Source organism: Acanthochromis polyacanthus, chromosome 18, assembly GCF_021347895.1.
Source record: "Acanthochromis polyacanthus isolate Apoly-LR-REF ecotype Palm Island chromosome 18, KAUST_Apoly_ChrSc, whole genome shotgun sequence".
In the NCBI taxonomy this organism is placed as follows: Eukaryota; Metazoa; Chordata; class Actinopteri; family Pomacentridae; genus Acanthochromis; species Acanthochromis polyacanthus.
In genome coordinates this window covers 5698738-5726533 of record NC_067130.1, presented here as the reverse complement: position 1 = coordinate 5726533, position 27796 = coordinate 5698738, and the positions used below count along the sequence as shown (strand labels likewise).

At 39.1% G+C, this 27796-nt stretch overlaps 2 protein-coding genes across 2 annotated transcripts in view; one reads left to right on the top strand and one right to left on the bottom strand.

Moving 5' to 3' along the window:
• Positions 1-169: 169 nt before the first annotated feature.
• Positions 170-6633, bottom strand: oaz1b (ornithine decarboxylase antizyme 1b). Its single transcript, XM_051938167.1, is given in 7 exon segments — positions 170-1248; positions 1342-1426; positions 2440-2611; position 2755; positions 2923-2969; positions 2972-3057; positions 6455-6633. Coding segments are annotated over 7 exon segments (648 nt in total). The 5' UTR covers positions 6580-6633; the 3' UTR covers positions 170-1116.
• A 3981-nt stretch (positions 6634-10614) lies between these two features.
• LOC110966171 (endoplasmic reticulum metallopeptidase 1) overlaps positions 10615-27796 on the top strand; it is a 29299-nt gene continuing 12117 nt past the window's right edge. The window contains exons 1-11 of the mRNA XM_022215447.2: positions 10615-11770; positions 15822-16126; positions 19409-19536; positions 19627-19732; positions 20302-20448; positions 20630-20722; positions 22457-22669; positions 22897-23117; positions 25932-26106; positions 26740-26930; positions 27289-27441. Coding sequence (XP_022071139.2) covers positions 11496-11770; positions 15822-16126; positions 19409-19536; positions 19627-19732; positions 20302-20448; positions 20630-20722; positions 22457-22669; positions 22897-23117; positions 25932-26106; positions 26740-26930; positions 27289-27441 — 2007 coding nt within the window. The 5' untranslated portion in view covers positions 10615-11495. The remainder of the gene's footprint in view (positions 11771-15821; positions 16127-19408; positions 19537-19626; positions 19733-20301; positions 20449-20629; positions 20723-22456; positions 22670-22896; positions 23118-25931; positions 26107-26739; positions 26931-27288; positions 27442-27796) is intronic.

The window sequence follows — 27796 nt, the reverse complement described above, 5'->3', positions numbered from 1 at the left end:
TTGGAATTTTCTTCCTGAAATTTTCAGAAATTTGAGAATTTTTTTTGCTGAATCTTTGGATTTTTTTTTTTAAAGAAAACATGTTTTGGCGCCTGTAAATGAGGACAACAGGAGGGTCAAGTGAGGAACTGGATTGTTCTATTCTGGTCCAACAGAAGACGACAAAAGATTGTTTTTGTTGTTTTATTATCACAGAAGCACAACAGGTACCACTATGCAGGTGAACAACAAACTCAATACTATTGTGGAAAAAAAATGTTAAAGGAATGCTAATCCAAGAAACAAAAATATCCAATCATAACATCACAGCATTTTTTTCCAACCTCCAAAACAAAAAATTTCTACAATATATTGTCAGCTATACACAGCTGAAAGAAGCAAATGCACTTTGGATTATTCACTTTCCCTTCACTTTGTACCAAATACACTCATAGTAAAAGATCTTGAACTTGAAAACTGAAGCTCCTACGTCAGACACATGCAATAGCACTCATCTTCTCACTCCACTTCTAGTCTAAAAGGATTTCACTATCCGCCTATGAAGTACCAATCGTTGGGGCTGTTGCTCGAAAGTAAAAGTTGTAAAATGCTAACACTACTGCGAGGATGTTAGTGCTACAAAATAAAACTGGTCCCGCTGAAGAGCATTCGCTATTTCGATTCAGAGAGAAAGAAAATTTAAAGTCATTTAGCCAATCAAAAGAAAGCTGGAGTACCCGAGTGTAAACCTGATGACCTTTTTTGTTGTACATTCAAGAAATGAAGAATCCGCCGTCTTATTCTGCCATGAAAAGAGATAAACAAACAAAGACTCGACAAGAAATTAAACTTCACTAGCTATGATAACTGCAATATGATTGTAAGTCCAAAAAAACCCCCCAAAAGATTCCCTCCTTTTAGGTGACAACATCGACGAATCTTGAATGAATACTATAATAAAACACACAAAGATAGATGCTGGAAACAGGAGATACACAGCTTGCGCATTCTCTGTGGAGGGGGGGTGGTAAGTACTTGCATACAGAGAGCTACAGCCCAGGGTTTACCACAGCTGCAGAAAAACATACAATGGGAAGAAAAAGATGTAAGCAGGGGGGTGAGAGGTTGTCTGGAGGGCTACTCCTCGTCCGAAGAGTCCCTGTCGAAGTTGTAGGCCATGAAGAAAACATCGGGTCGAGGTGGGACGAGGGCATGGCCCGGTTTCACAATCTCAAAGCCCAGAAAACTGAAGGTACGCACCAGTTTAGCTGCAAGGGAAAAGATTTACCGAGTCAGAAGCCAAAAATAATTAAGCTATCAAGTCATGGGTGGGTGGGAGAGGTGGGCTGTTGGCACGTACCAACGATCATCTCTGTTCTTGTAAAAGCAGACAAACACGCTAACGACTTTCAGATGTTCTTCAGCATACTCGAGGAGAGCCGCGAAACTGGAGGGAGAACATAGGGCAGCTTAGGTTAGGAAATGGAAAAGTGTTGCAACAAGCAGGCAAAAAAAAAAAAAACTAAACCAAGTCTCTGGCTGCATCTCAAGACTTCTTTTCTCTGAGGATTAAACGCATTTGCTGATTATTTCTAAAGGCTCTGGCTTCACCTACGATGTTTCAAAGAGAGCAAAATAAGATTAAACAAAGAATTAGCGTCTACACAGGCCGGTGTGAAGATAAACAGGCTGCCAGAGTCCAATTAACAAAAGCAGAACATTTCTACTCCTATGAGTCAATATATAATTGAAGGACGTTTGAAGCCCATGGGATATATCTTGCATACATTTTTATTACAAGTAAAACGAAAAACTGATGTTTTATGTTCATTATGATCATGTTTTTACAAATTCCACAATTATTTATAATGGAAACAATCACTCAGAAAAAAATGACTGGATATCACTAAAATGTCAACTAAAAAAACGTTCCAATTTAATAAAAACCACCTTCTAATTATCCAAATAACAATAAAATGAGTAGATTCAACAAATAGCTGTGATAGTGTTGTTTTTATTACGCTGAGATAATGATGGCTGACATTCTTTTTGGACAGTACATCAAATTTTATATGGAAAATAACTATCACTTTCAGCGAAGTTCCCCGTTACAAAAACACCTCTTAAGGAAGTGTGTTGATTCCAGATCACATGACCTGCTCCACATGATGTCATTTCCTCCTGAAGAAAAGGCTTTCTGAGTTATTTAATATGAAGTAGTGTGTGAGTCAAGTGTGGATTTATGGCATGTTAACAGGTTTACTACAATATCATTATGAAAAACTTTCAATTTTACTCAATTATATATATATATTTAGAAGAATCTTTGTGTAAAAATGCCATGTGGTGTTGAGTTATAGGCAGCCATGTTGATTTTAGACTGAAACAGCAAAAATGTCAACTATGTTAGAAAAGTCCAGCAATTATATATTGACCCCTGTAGAACTTAAGAGGCCTCACCTCTCCTTGCTGCCTTCAGGAAGAGGGTCAAGAGGTATCTCCACATAGAGTGCACTGTTGCTCAGGACAGCATCCCACTGTATCGTCTTGGTAACGGTGGGACGGCTTTGGAAGTGGAGTATCCCAGGGCGACCATTCCCAGCTGGCTCTTCCGTCACGGTCAACTTTCGGTCTGGAACACGAGTAAAAATAACACGGAAATGTATTGGTTACACGTAGGTTTTATGTTTCTTTTTATTGTTCAACTAGGATGGAAATATGGCCAAAAAAAAATGCGAGCACACGTGGAAATAATGCGTCTGAATCGGGTAAAACCCTCGGTGCCTTCTGCCGCTCTGCTTCGTGAACCAACTCTGATCACATGACAGGAAATGTTTCGGTGAGGAGGAAGCCTGCATGCTTGAGACATCTTCCGACGCAGACAGCTTACACGTCTTTTTGCATTTGCACCACATTTCTGCGTTGAGACGGTGTGTGACTTACTGAGTAGAGCTGCCGAGCTGAAGGAGCGTGATCCCGTGTGCCATTCCTCGCCCACCTGGGATCTTCAGGGGTGGGAGAGGGGCATCAGGAGCACCACAGAGGCCCGGGCGGGTACTACTACAGTGCAGGGACAGGCTGGAAGGGGGAACAAAGAAAAGACAATTACAAAAATGCAAACTTATAGTTTTCCTGTGATCCTTTTTTAAAGTAAGCAAAGACAGACAAATATACACTGTCATTGTGTACCGTATCATCTCAAAAGGTGTGATACGGAGCATTTTGTGGCATTATTCCTACAAATAAATCACGCAGCTCTTTGCTTCGCACACCTTTATTTTGCTAAAGCCAACAAAGCCCAACGATTTCCATGCAGCTCGCTGTGATGTTTTGTTTGAACCGTTTTTACGACTGTCAACTGTGTCAACACGGCATCAGACCACAACAGCAACACACCACTTTCTTTGTCTCAAAAGCAACAAAAACCACCGGAGCACCACGTATGCTTTAAGTTCCTTGTCTAACACGCAGTCCTAGTTCTCATCTTATCGAGTTTGGCCACAATTTGAAGAAGTGTCAACCGCTGTAACGTTCATTTTAGCAAACAAGCTGTTAAAAAATACAAGATTAGCAAATACTGCTTGCCATAAAGGTTTTTTTGTCTGCAAAACTGTAGACTTTAACAAATACTGATGCTAAGTGCTCAATCCACGGCATGTGTTAAACCAGCAGGACTCAACTGTTCACCAAAACAATAGCACTATGTTTACAGAGTTGTTAACGGAACATTTAAAAGAGCAGCGCACCGGACAGAGGGATGTGGTGGGAGGCGACCGACCGCAAGTATTTGCTGCTAAAAGCACAAACCCAGACTCCCGTTTTTAACTCGCATTTCAGTGTGGTTAGTTAAAACAGCCAGAGTAAGTTAAGCCGTTAACAGAGCCAACCTCTAATACCTACCAAATGTCCACAAACATTTGTTGTGCTGTAAACACGGCTTTGTTGTATCTTGTGGTTTGCATTCAGAGGCAAAGTGGTGAAGAATTAAGTCCAAATATTAAGGAGGAATACAGTGTAAAACAAAATGACAAATAGGCCTTTTTGATGTAGTTAATGGTGAAAAAAAAAAAGAACGATTGTCTAACAATTACCTATGAGATGTCAGATTTATATTTCAATCAAACAGCACAGTGACTTCAGCTGCACCTGATTATTATACATATCATCAATTAATATAGCCCTTATTTAGTTATTTGGTTATTAATTTGCTCTCTAAACAACAAAAATGGTGAAAATATTTACTACTTAAAGTCAGAGCTGTTAGAAAACAGACTTTTCACAGCATCCATTTTGATATTAAACGTTGGGTAAACACAGGTGTTACTAATGACAATTTAAGGTTTTGTTCTGTTTAGGGAAAAAAACTTTGCTAACATCATTAGAAACATCTTTTTTTTCCTATTTTATGATAAAATGGCTGATGTGAAGGTCTATTGCTGACACTAATTGTCAATTTACAGAATAACTTTCTGTATTTTACTTGGCTGTTGGTTTATTTCAAATTGAAATGTTCTAAATAATGTGTTTTCACAACTTTGCTAACTTCGCCTTCAATTATGGGTATCCAAGTTTCTTGTTTGTGTGCCAACATCTTTTATTTCTTCCTCTGGTACACTGTAAACGAGGCCTCCACGCCTCGATGTATTCCAAGATTAAACACGTTTGATTTTCGCTTGAAAATCAAACAATAATATTCTGTTCCAAATATATTCTCAAAATTTGGGCTTGGATTTTGTGGTTGCATTCATTCTCAAATTATCTGCTAATAATTCCTGGGCATTTGTTTTGTCTGAAATCTGGGAAAGCTGCTTATTAGAATTTCCAGCAGCCGCCAGTTTGTTTGTTCCGTCAGCGAGTCCACAAACAAACAATTATTTTGCAATCATACGACAAAGGAAAGCATCAAATCCTCACATTTGAGAGGGTGGAATTAGGCAGCTTGTCTGCTTGAGAAATGAATCGCTTAATCAAACCTACAATAAGTGCAGATTATTTTCAGGTGTGGCTGAACAACACTGTGATGTTGACAGCTCTCCCTGTCACTCTTATATGCAAAGTAGACAGTTTATACATAATTAACTCATGGCTCTAGGTCGGCTTGAAGATGAATCAGTTTCAAAGAGAAGCTACAATTTGAAGCTATGCAATTAACATATGGCAAAGGCTGCAACTTAGCACATACATTATGCAACGCATCTGACCCTGGGTCTGCTCTTTACTGACATTATTATTACTTTAATTGACTGCTGCAATACTAAAATGGTACTCTCAGTCACGAATGGCCAAGTGGATTCATTGTAATAGTCTAATACTTTGTTATTGGGAATTATTTGGTTTTATAAATTAAAATACCACAATCACAGCTTTATTTGTGCCATCATCTATGCTATTTAGCAACGTAATAAACACATGTTTGAAGCAATCTATATCTTTAATCCATTTAGAAATGTTATGTGGTAATGATGGATCATACATTTCAATTCTATTATTATAATAATACTTCTGCTTTGAAATTTAGACTTGGTAGAAAAACGCAGTAAGATTAGATCAGCCTTTTGTAATTTCATTCCGGCTTTGAATGGGCCAACTAATCGATAGCATTAATTATAAAATTTATTAAATGATCGACAACGAGCTTCCTTTTGGTTGACAGTGTCTTCATAAGGTTCTACTGTCCATACACCACTCCATCCGTAAGTGTTTACAGTAACATGTCTGCGCTCACGTCGCCTGCGGCAGTAAAACGCTGCTTGCGTAATAATCAACCTGACTCCGCTGTCAGCTCACGAGGTCGCAGTGGTCAGAAACGTGCTCACCTGTCGACGTTTCTGTCAACCCGGTGTCATTTTTTGTCGCCGTCCCGGAGATGTTACAAGAAAACACCGTGAGCTGCTCTGGTTTACTTGTGTCAGTACAGCGTTTCCCTGTTTTGAGGCTTGCTGCGCGGATTAAGCGTTTCCAATGTCAAACACTTAACGTTACGTTCGAGTTGTTGACTGTAAACTTACTGGAATGCGAGTTATTATTTAACTATACCGTTCAATTTTTCACGAATGTAAATGAGTTGCCAGGGTTCTACGTGACACACGCATTTAAAGCTGCGTGTTTTAAGTTTCCACAACAAAAACGATACAATGTTAAATGTTTTCCTTGTCAGCTAGCCGACGCAGTGACGTATCACAGTTTCGACGACGTTCCCAGCTAACATGAGCTAACGCTGCTAAAGTTGTCTCTCGGGCCACGACGCAAAAGGCTACAATTTTAACGTGACATCCTTTAAATACCTCAGTAACAAAGTGTATCACAAATCACAATGCTAGGCTATTGCTATGCTGCGCATTTAAGTCAAGAGCACATTTAAATGCCATTTACTTCCGCTTTTCCGTGGCTGCTAGCTGCGCTAGCTTAGGCCACCCCTCCCCACATCACGGTTAGCCAGTAAGCTTAGGTGAGGTATTTCTCATCGTTTACTTACTTCCCAATCATGTCACAGATATTACTACTTAGATCCGCCATGGTAGTAGAGGGCTGCTGTTTTCCTTCTTTCTCGCGAGCAAAAGCAATGACTGTTAGGATCCGCTGGAGGTTGGATTTTACCATCGGCCTCGGGGAGAGACACGACGGGCTGACTGCTCTCTGCTTGTGCTCCGCTAGGTAGTGATCGGCAGAAAGCTGGGAGCTGTTAGATAAGGAAGAAGTCAAGCTACACGCAGTCACACGACACAGCTTCCTCTTTCTTTTCAAAATGAGTGTGGCATAGGATGGGAAAATGCCTATTTTGGTGCTATAATTCCTATTGTGCTGTAAAAATGTAGTCATAACAGTGCTAATTATTCAAATTGTCATTGCTGTGTTGAAATTACAAATTAGCACTGCAACCAACGATAATTTTCTTTAATAATCAGTCTGTTGATTATATTTTCAATTAATCAATTAATTTTTGGTCTAAAGATGTCAGAAAATCTTAATACATATTCATCAGTGGTTTCCCAGAAACCTAAGATGATGCCTGAAATATGTTATTTTGTTCACAACCCCATTCTACTGTCACAGAAGAGTAAAGAAACCAGAAAATATTTAAACTATAGTAAGTCGAAGTCAGGTGATTTTTGGCATATTTGAGGAAGTGTGTGGTGTTATGTCTGTCCTGAAACTGCTGTGGCAAAGGATCTATCTATCTACCATATATTCAGCAAAAAAAACCAAACAGATTAATCAATTAGCAAAACATTTTGTGATTATTTTAATAGTTGACAACAAACCTAATCATTGTTGAAAGTACAGTTCCTTAATCTGCATTAATACATTATTTAAGTAACCCAATATATTTATCTGAAAATAATTCATTTAGGAGACAAACAATAAGGGTTTATAGTTAATGTATTTCTCATGAAGGCTCTATAGTGTATATGTTGTTTATTAAAAAAAATCATTACAACATAGCAATTGATCAAAATATAAAACACATTTTTTAAATATATATTTAATTATGCAGGCCAGATTTACTGACCAATAACATTTATGCTTTCTGCAAGTTCTATTCCAAAAACGCAAATAGAAAAGGTTAAAAATACTGCGTGAACTTCAACCACTCAACTATACATGTTTTAACAACACCACAGATGATACCAGTTGCCCCACTTAAAAGTTATTACAGTACAAAGTCACATCTCATTTTCAAGGTTATACTCTCATACAGAGTTCATGGGGCAAGCTAATTATTGTAGCTGTGTGTGTGTAGATGGACCAGGTGCTGTGAATCACAATTTCTGTTCCCATTAAAAACAACATACAGCAACTTGACAAAACAAGTTTAAGCACTAGCTTTACAAGGCATTTACCACACTGCCCACTCAAATCTGTGGACTTTGCTGATGAATGTGAGATTGAAAGCCCTGAAAAAACACAGTCAGATGACTTTGTAGTGCTAGAGTAAGATAATTTCTTTTACAAGGGTCAACTATTAATCTATACATGTACAAAACAATTATTGTGTTGAGATACTATAATAATAGTAGTAATTATACCATAACACATGGTATGTGGGCGGAAACCCGCGTTGTTCTATTTAATTTAGTTGTCATTACATAGAAATTTCAGTAAAGTCCATTTTCCAAATCAATAAAATGGAGGCTGTTATATTGACACCGGAGTCGTACTTACAGCGAGGCCTAAAATAAGTTAGCATTATACTAGCAGGCTAATGCTAATCATGCTAAGACGCTAAACCAAAGGATTCGTCAAGATGCTAATAAAGACCAACACCGTAAGTTATATTTAGGAAAACTGACCCACCCTGACCTGTGGCCAAAACAAAAACGGTTATCACAACAAAACAATATCACGAGTGCGTCACTTTAAATTACAGTTAGCTCAAATATTAAGACAAACTGCGTTTCCTTCCCGTTTCTCGGCTTTAGCGTTAGATGCTATCCATAAACAAACAGGTTAGCTGTTAGCAGCCGTCAACGGCCAGGGGGGCGTCTAATGGAAACAGTACCACTGACAGAAAAACTTCGAACAAGACACTACATACATATGATTCCGTATCATTATTAAACATACATTTGCTGCCAGTTTATTTTATGTGGCTACATTGGTGGAAAAAGCAGTTAATTATGTATGCATGTTTGCAGTGGTGGAAAAAATAGTACATTTAAGTATCTCACCCAAGAAACTAATTATACTATTTTGAAGAAGGAATAGGGAGTCTTTAATTGAATATAACTACGACAAATGCTACACTGCAAAATCAGTATTTTTCCTTTGTTTTATCGAATATATAGTGTGTGTTGTGTGTGTGTGTTGTGTGTGTGTGTGTGTGTGTGTGTGTGTGGTGTGGTGTATATATATATATATATATATATAGTGTTTATACTTGGTGTGTATTTAAGTGATACTGATTGTGTCTCATAAATGCCACTGAATTATCAGTACAACATTTTGTCAGTTATAAGATTACATTTAATTGTGGATTGTATTGTTGAAATTCGTTATTATTTTTTATCAAAGCTCACAAAAATACTGGTGACTATGCTTAGGCTCACATCTGTTTATGTTGTTTAAATCTCAATTAAATAAGTTAACTAACCTAGTCAACCTGTCAGAATTTCCTAAGTAAAATTAACTTCTACACGCAATGCTTCTATGTAATAATAATTCAACATGATTAAAAAAAAAAAAAAAAAACATTACGTGAGCAAAATTTGAATGGAATATTTGCATGCTCGTTTCCTCCACAAGATGGAGACAAGAAACATGATTTCTCTTCAGCCAACAAAGACATAACTCTTGTTTGTGTGAAATAATTCTGAGGATTTTTGTTTTTTACTAGCTTGTGAATAAAAGCAAATATTAAAAATGTATATTTTAGGTAAATCAGAGTGGTTTAAATGCTTCTAAATTCAACAGATGAGACCTGTTTGTACATGTAAATGACCCCACTGATGGTGCAATGTCAGGTGGTATTTTTGGTATGACCATCACATTTCTGCAGATAAAGAAATGCAATGGCACAAAGATAATGTGCAAAAAACAGTCAGATGTACATAAAGTTTCATATAAGGAGAAAATAAACTTCCCATAATCAGACAATGGTGTTTCTTCCATTGGGGCTACAGGGCAAGGGACAGTTGATTTATTGAAACTTGTAAACTTTGCACATGAATTACACAGCTTTATAATAATAAACCTTATAAATAAATATTTTGTTACTTTTTTGTTTATTTGTACACATTACAGGAGGATTATCTTCCAGAAACTGTGAAAGGGTGAAGGAATAAGCAAAATCTGGACAAAATTATTATTAAAACCCCTCACAGATTACTGTATCTTAAGATTACAGCACCACTATCCTCAGCCTCAAAAATTCAGAAACTGTGAGAAAAATTACATAAAATTTTTCATTTAAAGCACTCAATTCTGATTCTGATTTGACAATTTTATTCTTGCATTCCACTACCTTTCAGGGGTGAATATTCATTGGTTTTGTAAACTCTTCCATAATAATTTAGTGACATGATTCATAGACTAATATTTCACATAGAAAACAGCAATAAAAAACAAGCATATAAGCAAATTTACATTGTTGCAGTAAGTTAAATTGATAAAAAAAATTTCTACCCTGACCCGCTATGTTAAAATTGTTCTTATATGGTAATCAGTTGATGATAATTAAATAAGGACATTGAAATGACATTCCTTATGAATAAGAAAAATGCCCCTCCTGTAAGATAATGTGTACAACACTTAATCCAAGATTTATGCTTGTGAGTTTAAAAAAAATGTAACTGCTACTTTTACTCAAGTGTAGGAACTCAATACTTGTTTGACTACTAATGAAATCTCACAAATGTGGAATTTGGATAAATTGTAACATTTAACAGATTACTTTTAAGGCCCTTTAAGGCCTCTGTGATACCTATAGCTCTGACATTTTGGTCAATAAACACTGTAACACACGTCAAAATTCTTAAACAGAGGCATTTTGCGTGTTTGAAGGTCTCAGCTGGCAACTAAAGGGGACAGAGTGTTCTCAGTCAAGGTCCTGAGGCTCTGGAATGATCTGCTTGAGAAAATCAGGCCGGCTGAATTAGAGATCTCTTTGTGTCCCTTTTAAAACATACTTTATCTGACAGCCTTTTCCTGATTTTACCACAATTTTAATTTCTCCATTAATGTCTTTTAATAATATTTCGACTTTTTTTTTAAATGCTAAAGGTTTTCATATATGATGCTGTGTTTCTAAAATATTTTATGACTTGCCAGATTCATTTGCAGGCCAGGAGTAAAGAAAGCAACTTGGATTTTGAAAAGTGCTCTGTGAATAAAGATTATTCCTATTAGTATAATTTATATCATCTGTTACATACATGGGAAGGTAAACGAGTTCATGTTAAAGGAACAGTACAACATTTATCACCTTCTAAATTACTGTATTAGTTGAGATTATCACTCATGTATCTACACTTAATAATAATAAAAAAAACAAGCAAGCAAATACTCAGTTAGCTTAGCACAAATACCGGAAACAAGTGAAATAGCTAGCCAGAAGTTAAAAATGTACTAAATGTTTGTTTATGTTTGTGTTTTACATTGGTTATGTGGCAGAGTATTTCTTTGGTAGTAGTATAATTTTCGTACTGTTGGCAGTTTTGTTAGGTTTTGTTTTGTAAGTCAGATATAGGCAGGCTAGCTGTTTCCCCCTGCCTACAGTCTTTGTGCTAAGCTAAGCTAAGAAGCTGCATTGGGAAAATTGGTTAAACTATTCCTTTAAAGTGTAAACAAAATTAGCCGAAGTTGCTAGTTTATTACGCAATTCATTGCGTCCTTTGCTCTCAAAAGAGTGATTATATCAGTGTGTCTTGTGTCTACTCTCCTCTGTTGTGTGGTGGTTCCTTTTTTTCAAGCGCCCGCCCTCTCAGTCAAGTTTGTCCCTCAGCGCGATCCGTCGGCTGTCCAGAAAAAAAGCGACGGCCGAGAGCGACGCTCGCTGCTGATGTACCGCTGGCTCAAAAATGGAGAGCGACACCACTGTCCGGAGAATAAAAGCCTTCGGGACGCAACATTATGTACCTCAGGACAACGACGGAGCCCTGGACCGGTGCGGGAATAACGGCTACAGCGCTGACCCGAAAAGGAAGCCCGAAGTGAGCCTGTACTTGCTGCGGGAAGCGCTTGCAGCGTCCCTGGTCTCTGTGTTTATTTTGGTGCTGTGGGGACTCGTTCATTTGTCGTTGCAGCAGCTTGTCATTGGGAAGCCGACCGGCGAGTTCAACGCAGTGAGAGCCAGGTGAGTTATTTGTCATTGTCGTAACGCCTCGTTTATATGTTACATGCAGGCTTATGTTGACAAAGCAGCCGAGCCCACGACAACCTTTCCTCTAGTTTGGCGACAGACCTGCCTAGAAACCACTGCCGGGTTTCTCTTCCGGCCCACCTTTGCTTCCAAGGTAACCTGCAGGGTGGACAGGTGTTGTAACGGCGTGTCTTGGGAAAGAAGGGATGCAGCAACCTTTGGCGTTGTTCATTATTACATGATGTAACCTCTTTGCTTTAAGCCTTAAACAACGCTGAGATGCATAAACATGAGTATTCATCCATAAGATGGAAATCTACGCTTAGAAAGGCTGAAAAAGTAGGCATTTTTTGCAGGTTAGGCGAGGTTAGGTTTTTAGTGTGACACATTTCATGCACAGAGACAATTCAAAGTGATGCATTGATGTATAAGATATAGCATAGAACCTTGAAACGTATATTAAAAGCACAGAAACTACTAAAAAAAATTCAAGTACTTATTAATAATGAAATCCTGCATACAAATGGATAGTCATTCATTTCATTCATTGATAAAAGTGAAACTATGAAGGTGGACTAAAATCAGACCAGTTGCATCTGCATATTGTCAGTCTGTTTACTATGCTGGCAATCTATATATCTTTGGGTAGTTAGACTTTTAGACCAGGTTAGATTATTTGTATGACACATTTCATGCACAGAGGCAGTTCAAAGTGATGCATTGAAACAGGAGATGTAGCATAAACCCTTATTAGGTGTATGAACCACTATAAAAACAAATGCAAAGTATGTATTTATAAAGGAAACCTGCATACAAGTGGATAGTCATTCATTTGATAAAAGGGAAACTGTAAAAAATCGATGTGTGAACACAACTGCAACATCAGCATATAGTCAGATCTCTGTTTTATATCCTCTGTAATTGACCATTTAAGAAAAGATAATCTCATGATTATTTCATTATCTGTGAAAATATCAAAAATGTGTCTTAATGATAAAAAACGTTGCAGTTTATAGTGTAATCAAGAATGATATTTATTATTATAGGCCATAATATATTGTTGTTTTAGATATTTTGGCTATGTCCAATATGCTTGTTTATATTTTGAAAACTAGACACTAGCATGATTTAGAGATGGGCTTTATATGTAATATTGAGAAATCATCTCTTTAATGATTATATGATAGGCTACATTATTTTTATAAATGACCTCATGAATGAAATGTACTCACTTGTATGCATTATTAACATTTCAGTCATAATGCATACATTTTTTGGCAAGTAGAAAACCTTAACAAAAAACTAAAATCGTAAAAATTGAAGTGGGAATTATAAAGGCAATATGAAGTGGGGCTGCAACAAACAATTATGTTTATTGTCGTTTAATCTGTTGATTATTTCCTTGATTAATTGATTGATTGGTCTATAAAATGTCAAATAAAGGGGAAAAAAATGTTACAACCCAAAGACCTACAATGGAGTAAAGAAAGCAAAAAAACATTGAAATTTAAGAGAACTTTGCATTTTTAATCCCCTCAAAACAGATTCATTCAATAGCAAAATATTTAACAAGTATTTTTTTACGAATAGATTCATTGCTGTAGCTTTAAATTTAAGATGTCAGCTCTGGGAAATTGATATTTTCTAGACGAAACGATTTATTATTTATTCAAAAAAATCACCAGATTGATCAACAATGACAGCAATCATTTGTAGTTGCCCTACTCAACCAATACTGACATTTTGTATAACATTGATCTGAGCACAAAAGAAAATAACAGATTGATTAATAATAAATGGAGGCTGCCCGACTATAGACAACAAACATCCTGTTCTTTGAATGAAGCTGTAACGTTTTCAGATTAAAGGACCAGTCGGCTCCACAGTGCAGCAGCTTCTGTCAGTTAGTGATGAGGAGGATTCAGGGATTACGGCCCTGAATCTGAGGTCAGCAGGGCTGTGGTTGAGCTCTTGAAAGTGCTGGGTAGCGGGATTTGCCATCATTTGGCTGCTTGCTCCATAAGTGAGTCAGGCATGCTGCATTTGAACTGATTAGGGCTCTGAGCTTCTTTGGTCACAATCATGGCTTTCAGGAGTGCATGGCCTGCAAATCCAGATTTGAATTATAAGCATAAAACATTCCCTCGGAGGCCGCTGTAAAAATGGATTGGAAGCAGCAGCTCAGACATCTATGATATCGTTTAGTGCCACTTTGTCGCAAGAAGGAAAATGCATGCAGCAGCAGCAAGTCTCTGTTGGGTCTCAAGCAGGAGCAAAGGGACAAACATTTGTTATTTTTAATCTTTGCCTGCAACAGCTGGACGACAACACATGGCTTCACCCACTATGGTTTGATGACCGATATTATTCTCTCACCACTTCTGAAGTTTACTTGCTGCTGGCTTTAAGCATCACTTACCACTGCAGTACGCACTCTGGCGTGGGCAACATTGCATATTTCTTAAACAGCTACAGCAAACACCAACAGCAGCTGTTTTCTGTTAAAGGAAAAATGTCTTAAAAGCATCTGTTTTCTTTTTGCCCGACCATATGGGCGTCTTTGCTTTATTTCCCGGTCTACCTCTCTTAAGGGAGTCCGTGCAGTGAGAAGGATGATAAGGTCAGAGCCATACAGAAGCTCACTCTATTCCCACTGCACCAGGACAGTGGTTGTAACTCAGCGTGGAAACCTTTACAAGTTCCCCTCATGAAAGATAAGTTCATATTCTGAACCTGACTTCTGCAGGGTCATCTTCGTCCACTCATGTTCAGCAGGGGAATTCCAGTAGTCTTTAATTTTTTATGTTCCTTTCAGGGCTACAAGGAGTGATTCTTTTCTCCGTTGATCAGCTGATTGTGTGGTGGACAAATATCAGAAAATGATGGAGAGTGCTCAGTGTAGTTCCCAAGATGTATTCTCTGTACAGTCCTAAACACCAAGATATTCAATGTACTAGCAACAAAAGCAAAGAGAAGCCACAAATATTTACACTTTAGAAGTATGGACTGCAAAATTTTCATAATTTTTGCTTGTATCACTTAACCCTTGTGTCGTCCTGCGGGTCAAATTGACCCGTTTTAAAGTTTGAAAAATGTGGAAAAATAATATATTTTCACAGGGAAGCTTCTGATGTCCACATTTTCAACATTCTTGGGAAATCTTTGAACGTTTTTTTGGTGGAAAAAAAAAAGTTAAAAATGTTTCTTTAAGAACATCCACATAAAAATCCACCAAAATCCAGCGAATTTCGCTGGATTTTGGTTGATTTTTATGTGAATGTTCTTAAAGAAAATATTAGAAGTTTCACTGATATATTTATGTAATCACTTTAGATATTTTTAGGATTTTTTTGAAAGATTTTTACTAATTTTTGAAAATATTTACAAGAATTTTCTTGCCAAATTTGGGGGATTTTTTAAAAATAAAATAAACCTTTAAGTGAAAATTTTAAAGAATGATTGGAATTTTCTTCCTGAAGGTTCTGCAAATTTTCAGAAATTTTGAGATTTTTTTTTTGCTGAATTTTCGGATTTTTTTCCAAAAAGAAATAATTTTTGGTGCCCGTGAATAAGGACAACAGGAGGGTTGATTTTTTTGTCATTTGATGTCGTCTGATTGATTATTGACTACGAGTTTCAACTCTGCTTATGGACTAAAAGCAGATGTTCTTCAATAAACAGAATGGAATGCTATCTTTTTGCAGCCACTACAAATGTATTTTCTAGCTTTGTTATGCATGTAGATAAGTGTTTGGCAAAAATGCAATGAACGCACCTTTCATTGACACAAATGAAGAAGGTTTGACTCCAGTTGTTTTGTCACTAACACAAACAGGCAGACACATGCACATCATGTGTATGTGTTTGCACCATGTCAGCAACCTTCCCCACGTCTTCAGGAAATGCACTTAATCTAAATTAAGTTTTGAATTCTGTCTTTGGCTGTGGCCATACATACATAAATATACAGAGGAAGACATTCAGCCATTCTTAGTTCAAAAATGTTTTCTTTCTTTCTTCGCTCTTCCCTCACCTCACAATCCAGGCAGCACTTAGAGCGGATCACCAGCGTTGGCCCTCGGCCGGTGGGCAGCCAGGAGAATGAGGTCCTGACGGTGGGCTACTTGTTGGAGCAGATTGAGAACATCCGGCTGGAGACGGCAGCGGGTCCCCATCAGCTCACCGTAGATGTACAACGCCCCACCGGCTCTTTCTCCATCGACTTCCTTGGGGGCTTCACGAGTTTCTACGACCGTGTCACCAACATCGCTGTCCGGCTGGAGCCCAAAGGTGGCACGCAGCACCTCATGCTCGCCAACTGCCACTTTGACTCAGTGGCCAACAGTCCAGGTATAAAAACATTCATGCCTATTAAAAAAAAAAGAAGAGATTTCCCCTTTGAGCCTCTGTGAGCTCTGAGAAGTAGCTGAGCTATTTTGTTTATTTTTATTTTTTAATGAAGCGTTCACCGTGCGTGTAGGTACATGCAGAAAACGCCTGTGGGCCAGATGTAAACTAACAAAGCAACTGACTTTCCCATGTCAGTCTTTTACTGAGCAGAGCAGAATATTCATGTGAGCAGTACATTTTGCATACTGGATTCAATTTGTCTTCTTAATTCTGCTGCTGAAACACCTTGACTGCCATTTGGAAAACACTTTCTACACTGTACATGGCAAATGTCACTTGTGGTCGGCCATTGTAGGTTCCTGAGGGGTTAATGCCAGTATTTAGAGAACAGGGCGGTCGATGGCCATAATATATCAATATCATATTTATTTATGTTTTTGCACCCAGTAAAATAAAAGAAGTATAAATGGTAAAAAAAAACAAAATTCAACATAACATCTGGCGCCTCCCCAGTGCACTCTGCTGTGCTGCTGATTTATCTTATCTCATATGTCTCAGCTCGTCTAACAACAATACAATGGCTTCTTGCTTTCTTTCTGCTTTTTCTTCTCTCTCTGACTCAGCGTGCCACATGTTTAGTTTTGCCTCTGCCTCCTTGATAATATTTGTAATAAAAATAGTCTGTTCGAAGTATTTGAGGCAAGGCATGCTGAATTGAAAGCACGGTTATGTATCATGGACAGCGATCTATTAGCTGTAGTGGCTGGTCAGATGTGGTACCTTTTGCAAACCAACACTGAACAACCCGTCTTAGCTGCCTGATTATCTCGAAATCGCATTTTCACATTTTAACTTTCAATTTGGTTGATTGATTGTAGAGGATGTTGAACACATGGGGTCAGTGCTTTGTGAACCTGTCGGGTCAATATCTAATTGTGGGACTTTTTGTAGCATAGCTGACATTTTTGCTGTTTTCAGGCGTAAAATCAACATGGCCGCCTTTTTAAAAATATTTTATATACAACTGAGTCAAATTGAAATTAAAATTTATTCATAAAGATATTCCGCACTTGACTCACACACTACTTTATATTAAATAACTCAGAAAGCCTTGGAGTCTTGTCAGTCTTTTCTTCAGGAGGAAATGACATCATGTGGAGCAGGTCATGTGATCTGGAATTAACACACTTCCTTGAGAGGTGTTTTTGTAATAAGTAACTTACTGGAAAGTGATTTCTCTCAGACACAGATACAATTTGTTATTTTCTGTATAAAATTTGGTATATTGGCAAAAAAGAAATATCTGTCATGATTATCTCAACTTCATAAAAAGAACACAATCAAAACATTTTTTGAATAAACTCATTTTATTATTGTTTAGCTAATTAGAAGGTAGTTCTTAAATTGGGACGGTTATTTATTTGACATTTTAGTGATATTAAGTGATTGTTTCCATAATAAAAAATATGAAATTTGTAAAGACATGATCATAATGAACATTAAATTTTTTCACTTTTAATAAAAATATATGCAAGATATATGCAAGATATCAAAAGTCCTTCAATTATGTATTGACCTTGTCGCTTTTAAAAACTGTAGGACAGAGCTGAACGAGCTGAAAATGTTGTTACTAATTGGAAGAGCACGTTACAGAAAATTATTTAGTATTTTTGCAGTGACATTTTTCTTTGTGGGACTGTTCACCACTTTGGTCCAGACAACACAGCCTACTGAAAGGGTTGAAATTTTGTTCAAAGTTTTACGGCCCTCTAAGGATGAAGCCTGCTGACTTTGTTCCCCTTGAGGTTCACATTTGTGGTTCAGAGTGACCTATTTTGACAACCACTTGTTTTTTTTTTTGTTTAATTTACATTCGTGGGCCCCAGAGGACAAATTGTCAACTCTGATTTCCTTTCTTTTTCCTGCGACTCTCCAATCCTGAAGCCTCGTTCCTCACAGTGTTTGCAAACCATCGCTGTCCAACACACAGGTCCTCAAATGACTTCGGATAATAGTACCTTATTTGTGTCCCGTGTTGTGCACTGTTGTCATGTGGACCAGAGTGTGAAATTTAGATGGCAACAGCAATCCGGTCATGACAACCTGAATCCCTCTTTTTCTTTATTTCAAACAGCCACATTGTGCTTTGAACAGGAAGCTGCTTAGAGGACGTCACGCGGTATTCAGTCCACACAGAAGTAGCAGTGTTTGCTAATGACATATAGCGCATTGAAATCTGTAGTCATCACTTTATCTTGGTCTGGTTTTCATTTAGAGATTCTTCACTGTTCAGCTCCACACCCCTGAAGCCTGTTGGGAAGACATGTTTTCCTGGTTCACATACTCGCATACATACAAAGCCTCACCGGTAAAAGGAAATTGATCCAAGAGGTGTGGACCAGGAAGATACACACACATTTTCATGTCTGCTGCTGCTTGCCAAGCCTTTGATTTCTTGGTATTCTAAACATTAGTTCATGTACAAAATAATAAAGGAAGAGAAGAAAGTATAAAGACGGGCAGAGGATTGTCTTGCACATATTTTTGCCTGCATGGTTTGAATATATGTGTGGGTAAGCAGCCAATAAACTGATAATGTAATTCGTGTACTAGTAGAAACATTTTTACAATTTCAGGCTTGCTCAGGCTTTGATTTATGCATGGAATGTTCTGAACTCTCACAGAGCTTCTCTGGGACAAGGATTAATATGTCGCTGACATAAGTGGCACAGACAGGAGCCTGAATGGTACCCGGCCCCCACCCCATGAACACAGTCAATCTAGAAATCCAGAGCACATGATGTCTCAATTTGACTGTCTGATCTCTGAGTCATCCCCCCCCCCCTTTTCTTTGCATTTATTCCCAGTGAATTGTGTTCCTCACCACTAACCTGTCTAATCTTTTACATCATGCACTTTTCCTTTCTTCTCGCTGCTGCCCGTTTTCCTTTGTGCTCCCGCCGTCACACCACAGTTTTTTAGCCAGCTTGTTGCATTCTTCGCATGTTTCCACTTTCCACACGGAGCCTACTCCCTCCGTTCTCGTGTGTTTGTGACTTTGCTCCGCTGCACTTCAGACTTATCAGCTCCGCCATCTGTGTTGTTATCTCTGGCTGTTCCGCCGGGTCAGGACAAAAGGGTGATATAGATGCACAACTGCGTGACTCTGTGTGTTAACTTAAGGTCAAGATAAATTCCTGTTGCCTGATAAACATGTTAAAGTGAACTTGCAGCTCACAAGTAGTATTTCTGACACGCATGCACTGCTTTTTCTTCTCTAAGGTGCCAGTGATGACGCAGTGAGCTGTGCAGTGATGCTGGAAGTCCTCCATTCTCTGGCCAACCAGTCCTCCCCTCTTCACCATGGCGTTATCTTCCTCTTTAATGGGGCAGAAGAAAATATACTGCAGGTAAAATTAAGCATACACATTGCACTCTTTGGTTTGTTTTTCATTTTTTCTCTGTGTCATTTTTGCTTTACTTTTTCTCCTCCACAACAGGCCAGTCACGGTTTCATTACCCAGCATCCATGGGCCAAGCAGGTGCGAGCCTTCATCAACTTGGAGGCTGCAGGTGTTGGAGGCAAGGAGGTTGTTTTCCAGACAGGTACTGATAAATTGGCCGGGTTTGTTTGTCGTCATGCTTTTCTCCTGGTTTGCTCTGTGTTTGTTTTGGAAGTTCGTGTTCGCAGCCTTCCAGCTGTACTTATTTTTCCTTTAAATGGAAAAGCTTGCAAAAGAATGCATGCAGTTTTTTTCCTTTTTACTGACGCAGATTGAAGTCGAGATACCGCTGCAGCTCTGAGAATCACTTACAAGTGTTGTATTGTACAAATACAACATCTGACCTTAATCACTGGCCCTAATCACGTAACACATAAAAAAGGCCTAACCCTGACTGTGTATCTGTTTATCTGTCGTGTAAATCCTGAGTATTTTCATGATTTGTCTGTTTTATTTTGCTGCCTTGTGATGCAAGACTGTTTAAAAGTGCTCTATAAATAAAGATTACTGATTACTTAATGCTACAACACTTCAAAATCCCAGATACCTGTCTAGTATCTAAAATATCTCAGCAGCTCTTTCTTCCTTCCTTCCTTCCTTCCCTCCTTCCTTCCTTCCTTCCTTCCTTCCTTCCTTCCTTCCTTCCTTCCTTCCTTCCTTCCTTCCTTAAAGGCCCAGAGAACCCATGGCTCGTCCAGGCCTACGTCCATGCAGCCAAACACCCCTTCGCCTCTGTGGTCGGTCAGGAGGTCTTTCAGAGCGGCGTCATTCCCTCTGACACCGACTTCCGCATATACAGGGACTTTGGTAACATCCCAGGTAAAGGCCAACAACTGTTGCAGAGCAGTTCATGAATTAATAATGAAAATATGAAGCTTTTCTGTGTCAGACTCAGAAAGGAAAATCCTGTGGGCGATACACAGACAAAGCAACCACCTTTTTTTGTTTGATGCTTTAATTGTGTTCTGTTTCTATATTCTTTTTTTTTTTTTTTTTACAGGTATTGATCTGGCTTTCATAGAAAATGGTTTCATCTACCATACCAAGTACGACACTGCAAACAGGATCCTGACAGACTCGATACAGAGAGCCGGTACACGACTAATCACGCATGCTGAAATATGTGTCATGCTTTTATTTAACAGTCATTTCAATTAGAATCAGCAGTTTTATGCTCATGGGTGTGTCTCTGTCAGAACAGTTACTGCAGCACCATTTTTATTTTTTGTCTCTGGCACAAACACATGCTGTTCGTTTGTGTTTTATCCTCCAGTCTCAGAGTGGTCAGCAGTCCCCTGATCATATTATTCCTCTGAGGACTTAGAAATGCATACATACATACATACCAGCTGCAGGCTGTTGCCCTCATTTACCTTGAGCTACTGTGTTGCCGAATTATTTTGCTTTACTTAGCAGAGAATCCAGTCAGTCAGCACTAAAAACGTGAGACCGTTGGCATCTTTCCTCTCTCGCTCAGCAGCTACTGGACATCTCCCTCCTCTTCTTCTGTGCGCAGCAGCTCGCCATGAAAGGCATGAATTATTAGAGAGAGAAAGTGAGATTTCAGAGGGAGGTAGGAGGTATTTTTAGTCTGTGAAGAAGGAGGCAGAACAGTTTTCTAAGGTGGAGAGTAGGACACAGCACAGAAGAAGAAGAAGAAGACACCAGTAGCTCTGCCCTTTAGAAGCTGGTGATGAATGCAACAGATATTTGGCCTCGTCTTAAAAGTCTGCTCCTGTTTTTGGACAGAGTGGGGCGAGGTGCAAGACTGGCAGGGGCTTGAAATGCCGAGTAACACTCAGAAAGCGATGCTGAGGGTGAAGCACAAGCAGTGAACCCCACATGAACAAGTAGATGTCAGTTGTTTACACTGTTTGGCCACAGTGAACCCACCAGGCGGAAGAACAATGGAGCTTTGTCTTGCCTGTGTGCTTGTGTTGTTAACTGTGCAGACATGGAAGCAGCAGCACCGAGAGCAGCACAGATAAAAGAAACTTTGCCTCAGCTGCAGTAACACACTCCAGCTCTTTTTAATGATCTTTCATGTAACCAGATTTATGATCTACAGTCAAGTCAAGTATGACGTGCTTTTTATTCCGAGCAGGAGTATAGAAGAAATAATTGACTTTACATAGAAGATGTGGGAGTCAGGATGTCTTTATCTTCTTCTAAACTATTACTTGAGTAAAGTTGTGCGCTAGAGAGAACTGAAGTGTTTGTAGGAGGGCTTGATGCTTGAGTATACTTGTATGTGTAAGAGGTTGGAGTAGTGTGTGTGTGTGTGTGTGGGAGGTTATAGAGCTCTATGTGCAGAATTACATCCCATATTGTCATTCATTCATCTGTCATAGCCGTTTATGTGTTAAGATTACCATGAAATAAGACGGCAGATGAATAAGCCTCGACAAAAAAGCATTATTTACTAGTTGGAAAGAGCATCTTGTTTATTAATTTATTTATTTACAGCTTTATTACTGCAGAATATACTACTAGGGTGGCCGTGCAGGAATGGCTCATACTGCTGGTCAGATAGTTACGCTTAATAAACCCTGTGTACTGAATGTGATGTGTCAGTTTTCCAAAGAAGGAGCCTTTTAACCGTATGATTGTAGGATCATCACTTTCGTATTCAGTCATATAAGCCATTAACTTCCTCTGATTGTGAGGGTAGAATTACAAGTGATGGGAACCAAAAACCCACAATTAAACTTGTACACTTCCTCGTTTGACTTGGCTATTCCTGTGATTTCAAAATGTCCCGGTCACAAGTTAATTGTCTGACCAGAGCTTCACTGTTCACCTTTCACCTCTTTACTCCTGTTTCCAGGCGACAACATCCTGGCAGTCCTGAAGTACTTGGTAATGTCAGAGAAGCTGGCCGACTCCTCGGAGTATCGTCATGGCAACATGGTATTTTTTGACCTGCTAGGTGTAGTCGTGGTGGCTTACCCGGCTCGCGTTGGCACCATCCTCAACTACATGGTAGCCACGGCCACCTTCCTCTATCTGGCCAAGAAAGCCTCACTGCCTGGCAATGGAGGTAGGCTTCCATTTCCTGTAGTGGATATTTATTAGGTTATTTCCTCTGCTGCTTATGTGCGCAATGTGTTTTCCTCTTCCTCCTCTTTATGACTATTTCACAAGTATTTTTCTTGAAAAATGTGAGTTGAAGTTCGCCCGATCTGAGTTTAGAAGCTCAGAACCTTTAAACTAATTCTCTGATTAATTCGTGCGCGTCCGTTTGTCTTCATTTACCATCTCTCCAAGGTGGGCGCTACGTTCGAGACCTGGCCTGTGCCACGGGTGTAGCTGTGCTGAGCTGGTTCGTCACCCTGCTGTCGGTGCTGATTGTTGCTCTGCTCGTCACCCTGCTGGGCCGCTCCATGTTCTGGTACAACCATTTCTACGCCTCCATCTGCCTGTACGGAGCTGCAGCCACTGGCAAGATGATCCTCATCCACACGCTGGCCAAGAACTTGTACTACGGGGTGAGTGATGGAGTTTTTGATGCAGGACTTCCTTTAGCTTCGGACAATAACTTTAAAGAGCACACAGGGAATCTGTAGCAAAATAAACATATTTTATTACACATATGGCGCGGCATGGCTCAGTGGGTAGAGTGGCCGTCTCACAACCGGAGGGTTGCCGGTACGATCCTCGGCCCGTCGTGCTCATGTTGAGGTGTCCCTGAGCAAGACACCTAACCCCTAATTGCTCCTGATGGGTCGTGGTTAGCGCCTTGCATGGCAGCTCCCGCCATCAGTGTGTGAATGTGTGTGTGAATGGGTGAATGTGATGTATCATGTAAAGCGCTTTGGATAAAAGCGCTATATAAAATACAACCATTTACCATATGAGAAATGCTGGATATAATGTGTGTTCCAAATATCTGTCTATATGTCTATAGCATTTGACACTTTATGATCCATTTTTCTCTTCAGTACATTGTTAAAAATAGTATATTCTACACTCTCTTGTTCATTTTCTACTTTATTATATTTTTCCTATTTCTTATTTATTTGTGTTGTGGTGGCTTTTCTATCTTTCTGTTCTATGCTATTCTATTCTAAAACAGAAGCTTCTTTCTAAATTACAGTTGTATTTGTTAAATGTCAGGAAGGGATGGGGCAAAAGTGACAGCTGAAATATTTGATGTGTTGAAGCTGAAGCTACATTATTATTTGAAATAATGCACCTTGTGTTGACTTGTTTAGTTCATCATCAAATCAGTCCTGACTCTTTCTAGTTGCGTTTTCTGTTTACTCCGACCTGAAGAAAAGGTCACATTATTTCCCCGGGCCTCACATTTCGCTGAACTCACATTTAATGAGAACTAAAGTGCAGAGATGACAAACTCAGATGGTTCCTCTTCCTCCACATCGATTACAGAACAGCAGCTCCTTTTTATGTAATGTAACCGTAGAGGTAGAACACAGACAGTCATCTGTCAGTCACACATACATGCATTGACCAAATGATCATTTACTGCTAAGAGCCTGTTTCCTTTCTCTCTGTGGTTTTTAATGCTAGAGGGAGTGTCTTGTGCTTTTCTAGCTATCAAATGTTTACAGCCTATTTCTTGCATCTTTAGAAAGATTCTTAGAGGTCTTTTGGCGAAACATTCCCATCATTTTAGGACCAGATGTTTGCATTTCATTGGGTATGTTGTAGGTTTGACATTTAGAAGTGTTGATTTGTCATTTGTCAGTACAGAAAACTGATTTCTTCTGGAGCTGCAGCTTAACCACAATATGAACTCCAGCTTATCGTGGCCATTTTCCAGAAGGAACACAGACCAGCCTTTTGTCCCAGATTGCATAATGCTTCAGTGAAACAAAACCTCTTTTGAAAAGCGAGAATCTGTCTTTGCCCTAATTCTGAATGGTATTTTCAGAAAAAGTCGTAAATAGACGCAACAGACACGTTTTGTTTAATTGAACAGACAAATCTTTAGTCCTGGAAGAAGATGAAATAAATTTGGAAATACACATTTTTGCAAATAGTCTGGCCACTGATCATGTGGGATTGTGGTCACACTCTCAGCCCTTGTCTTTCATTTTGTCTTCCATTTTCGATTCAGAATAAAACAGTGACCGAATCTTAAATACGTTCCCATTGTAGAAAGTATTACATCATATCACTGATTCCTTCTCCTCGTCTATTTTTTTCTATGCACAGCAGTTATGAGTTAGAGGTTATCTTTATTTGCAGTTTGTATCAGAAGATGCTGCCCCGCACATTTTACAGAAAAACTTCCTCTATGTCAACATGAACTGATATAAACTGAAATTTGTGTTGGTGCCTTGACCAGAGAGGAGTGAACTTAACAGCTTCCATGATTCTTAGTGAACTTGTGAAAAGGGACAAATAGTCTTACTGCCTTTAGTTTGTCATGACAAATTTGAGTCAATGCATTGATTATCTCGTTTTCATTTTAATGTTTATTACTGTAAAAGATTTGGAAAAATGGAAACCCATTGTTTAGAGGTGTACCGCAGCAACATTCAGCTGTACTGTTACCTAAAATTTACAAAAATATGCATGAATATATCAGCAAAATTGAATATTGAGAGTATAAGTTGTAATTAAGGAGATGAATTTGTTGCTTTGCATTCATGTGATCAGTGAAAATAAGGTAAACAGCTTTTCAAAGTAGGGATAGGCTTATTATCGGCTTATATGCGGTCTCATAAGGATCTCTCAAGCAGAGAATTCAAAAATTGAACAAACTGTTAAAATGAGCTGTTCTCACAGTGGCTAGGGCTATGCTAATGGCTAGCGGTTAAGTGAGAAGACAGCCACAAATTACCCTAAACCAATAATAACATGGACCTTAGTGGATGATAAAAATGAATATAGAGAAGAACAGAAAAAGTAGCTGCAGGAGATAAACTGATCAATCCCAGTTGATCCTATATAAACAGAGGAGAGCATTCGGATTTTAATCACTTCTATTTTGGTTTTACATGTTCTGTTATAGCTGCTCTTATTAATGATAAAGCCCAGTTATGAATGACAGGTTCCTGCTTTCACGTGTTGTTAAAACATTACATTTAGCGGTTCAAAATATTGGTTATCAGCCCTCTTGAATTCCAATATTTGGCATCAGCATCGGCCTCAAAAAACCTGTATTGGTCGATCCCTGTTTTAGATGGCCTTCCTCTACTGTAGCCAGCTTTTTTTCTTTTTTTTTTAACAAAACAGCTGCACATCAGTTGATTCACAGCCTCTCAAAGATACACACAGTAAACGCCAAAGCCTCTGATCTGCTCCTGCATATGTCTTGTGTGTTTCCTGTGCAGGGTGTCCGTCTGGTGGAGCTGGGAGATCTCTACTTTGACGTGAGCCTGCTGCTGTGGTGCTGCAGCCTGGTGTGGCTCACCCAGCAGGGCCTGTGTTCAGCCTACGTGCCCATGCTAATGGTAGCTTTCCCCCTGGCCACCAGACTGCTGCTGGCGAAAGAATTTAAACACAGAGGTAAACGCTCCGCCTCACCACAACCTAATTTGTCACGATTTGTCCGACTGAGATACACCCATTATACTCTTACTATTCTTATGCATATGGGCACTTTGGTTGAAAATGAATGCTTAATGGTAAGAGATAAATCATCTCTATCCCTAAACCTGCTTCTCCTAAGCCTCTTAGCAGTCAGATCAATGTCAGCATTATAGACAGCTGCTGTTATGTGTTTGACTGGTGCATGCTCATTATAAGAGAAATAGTAAAGGTAAATCTCTAGTTATTTGTTGAAAGTCAACAAAGACTAACCATCAGCTGTTCACTATTTTCAGCTCCTACCATTCACATGATTTAAGAACTCAGCAGTCTTAACACAAAGTGCTTGTCAGATTGTAAATGGCTTCAGAAACCCCCTCGTTTACTGCATGATCAGGGCAGATTATAAAGACTTGCAAAAGCCACAGAGTTGCTGGAGTAATCAAGGAAGCTGTGGGATGAAGTCAGGATTGTTGTGAGGCTATAAACACTTTTACCTCAAGATGTAATTTACGAAGCGTTTGTCATAGCTGCGGAGAAGCCAGAAGATTCCAGCCTCATTTCCTCATCCTTGGCTGCTTCAGTTTAGTCTGACAAACTCTGTTTCTCCAGGAGCATCAGTGAAGTACAGCGTGCTCTACCTGCTGGGCCTGGCGTTGCCTTATGTCCACTTCATGTTCCTCATCTGGGTGGTGTTTGAGATTTTCACACCCATCATGGGCCGCAGCGGCACGGAGATTCCTCCTGAGGTGGTGTTGGCCACCTTGGTCACCCTGGCAACCATCTTCCTCTCCTCTTTTTTTGTGAGTATTCCCACGTTGTGTGTGATGAAAAACAAATCTGGATTCGCTTTTTTTCAGGCAGGAAGGCAGTGATGTCACTTTGCGTGTGCATTAGGAAGCGTAGGCAGGACAGAAAATAGGTGACTGAACAATCGTTTTTAAGCTTCTGGGAGCAACATTTGTGTGAACAGGATGGAGCAAACCAACTGTGTATAGTTGACAGAGGCTGTAAAGTTTAATGTACATCTCACAGGCTCAAGTTTTTTTTTTGGATGTTAGTCTTTATAAAATACTTTTAAATTTGTTGTAATTTGAAAACACTGCAGGGTAGATTGTTACTTCTGCTGGTTCCATAATGCTTTTTTTATGTCTTTCTCAGCTACATTTCATCTATTTGGTACGGAGCACAAAGTGGATCCTGGCTGGTCTCGGCTCAGTCTTCATCATCATGTTCCTCCTGGTGTCCTGCGGCCTCTTCTTTCCTTACTCGGATAGTCCAGACAGCCCGCGACCAAAGAGAGTCTTCCTGCAGGTTTGAACACGCACAGACGCACAAATGTACACAGAAACGTATACATCTACACACTGACATTTTTCTGTTTGCTGGATGGAGCCCATTCATTAAGGACGCAAAAATTCTGCACACTTTTCGTTGTAAGATTGACGACGAGTTTCCATCGGTTGGTTATAATAAATTGGAGAAACATAAACAGAATACAAAATATGCATAACCAATTAAATATGCAAGAATGAGAGATGAGACAAACTTGGGAAGATACAATTAGTATAAGGATCAATATATAATTGCAGGACTTTTTGTATCATAGTTCACATTTTTGCTGTTTTCAGGCCTAAAATCAACATGGCCGCCTATAACCAAACACCAC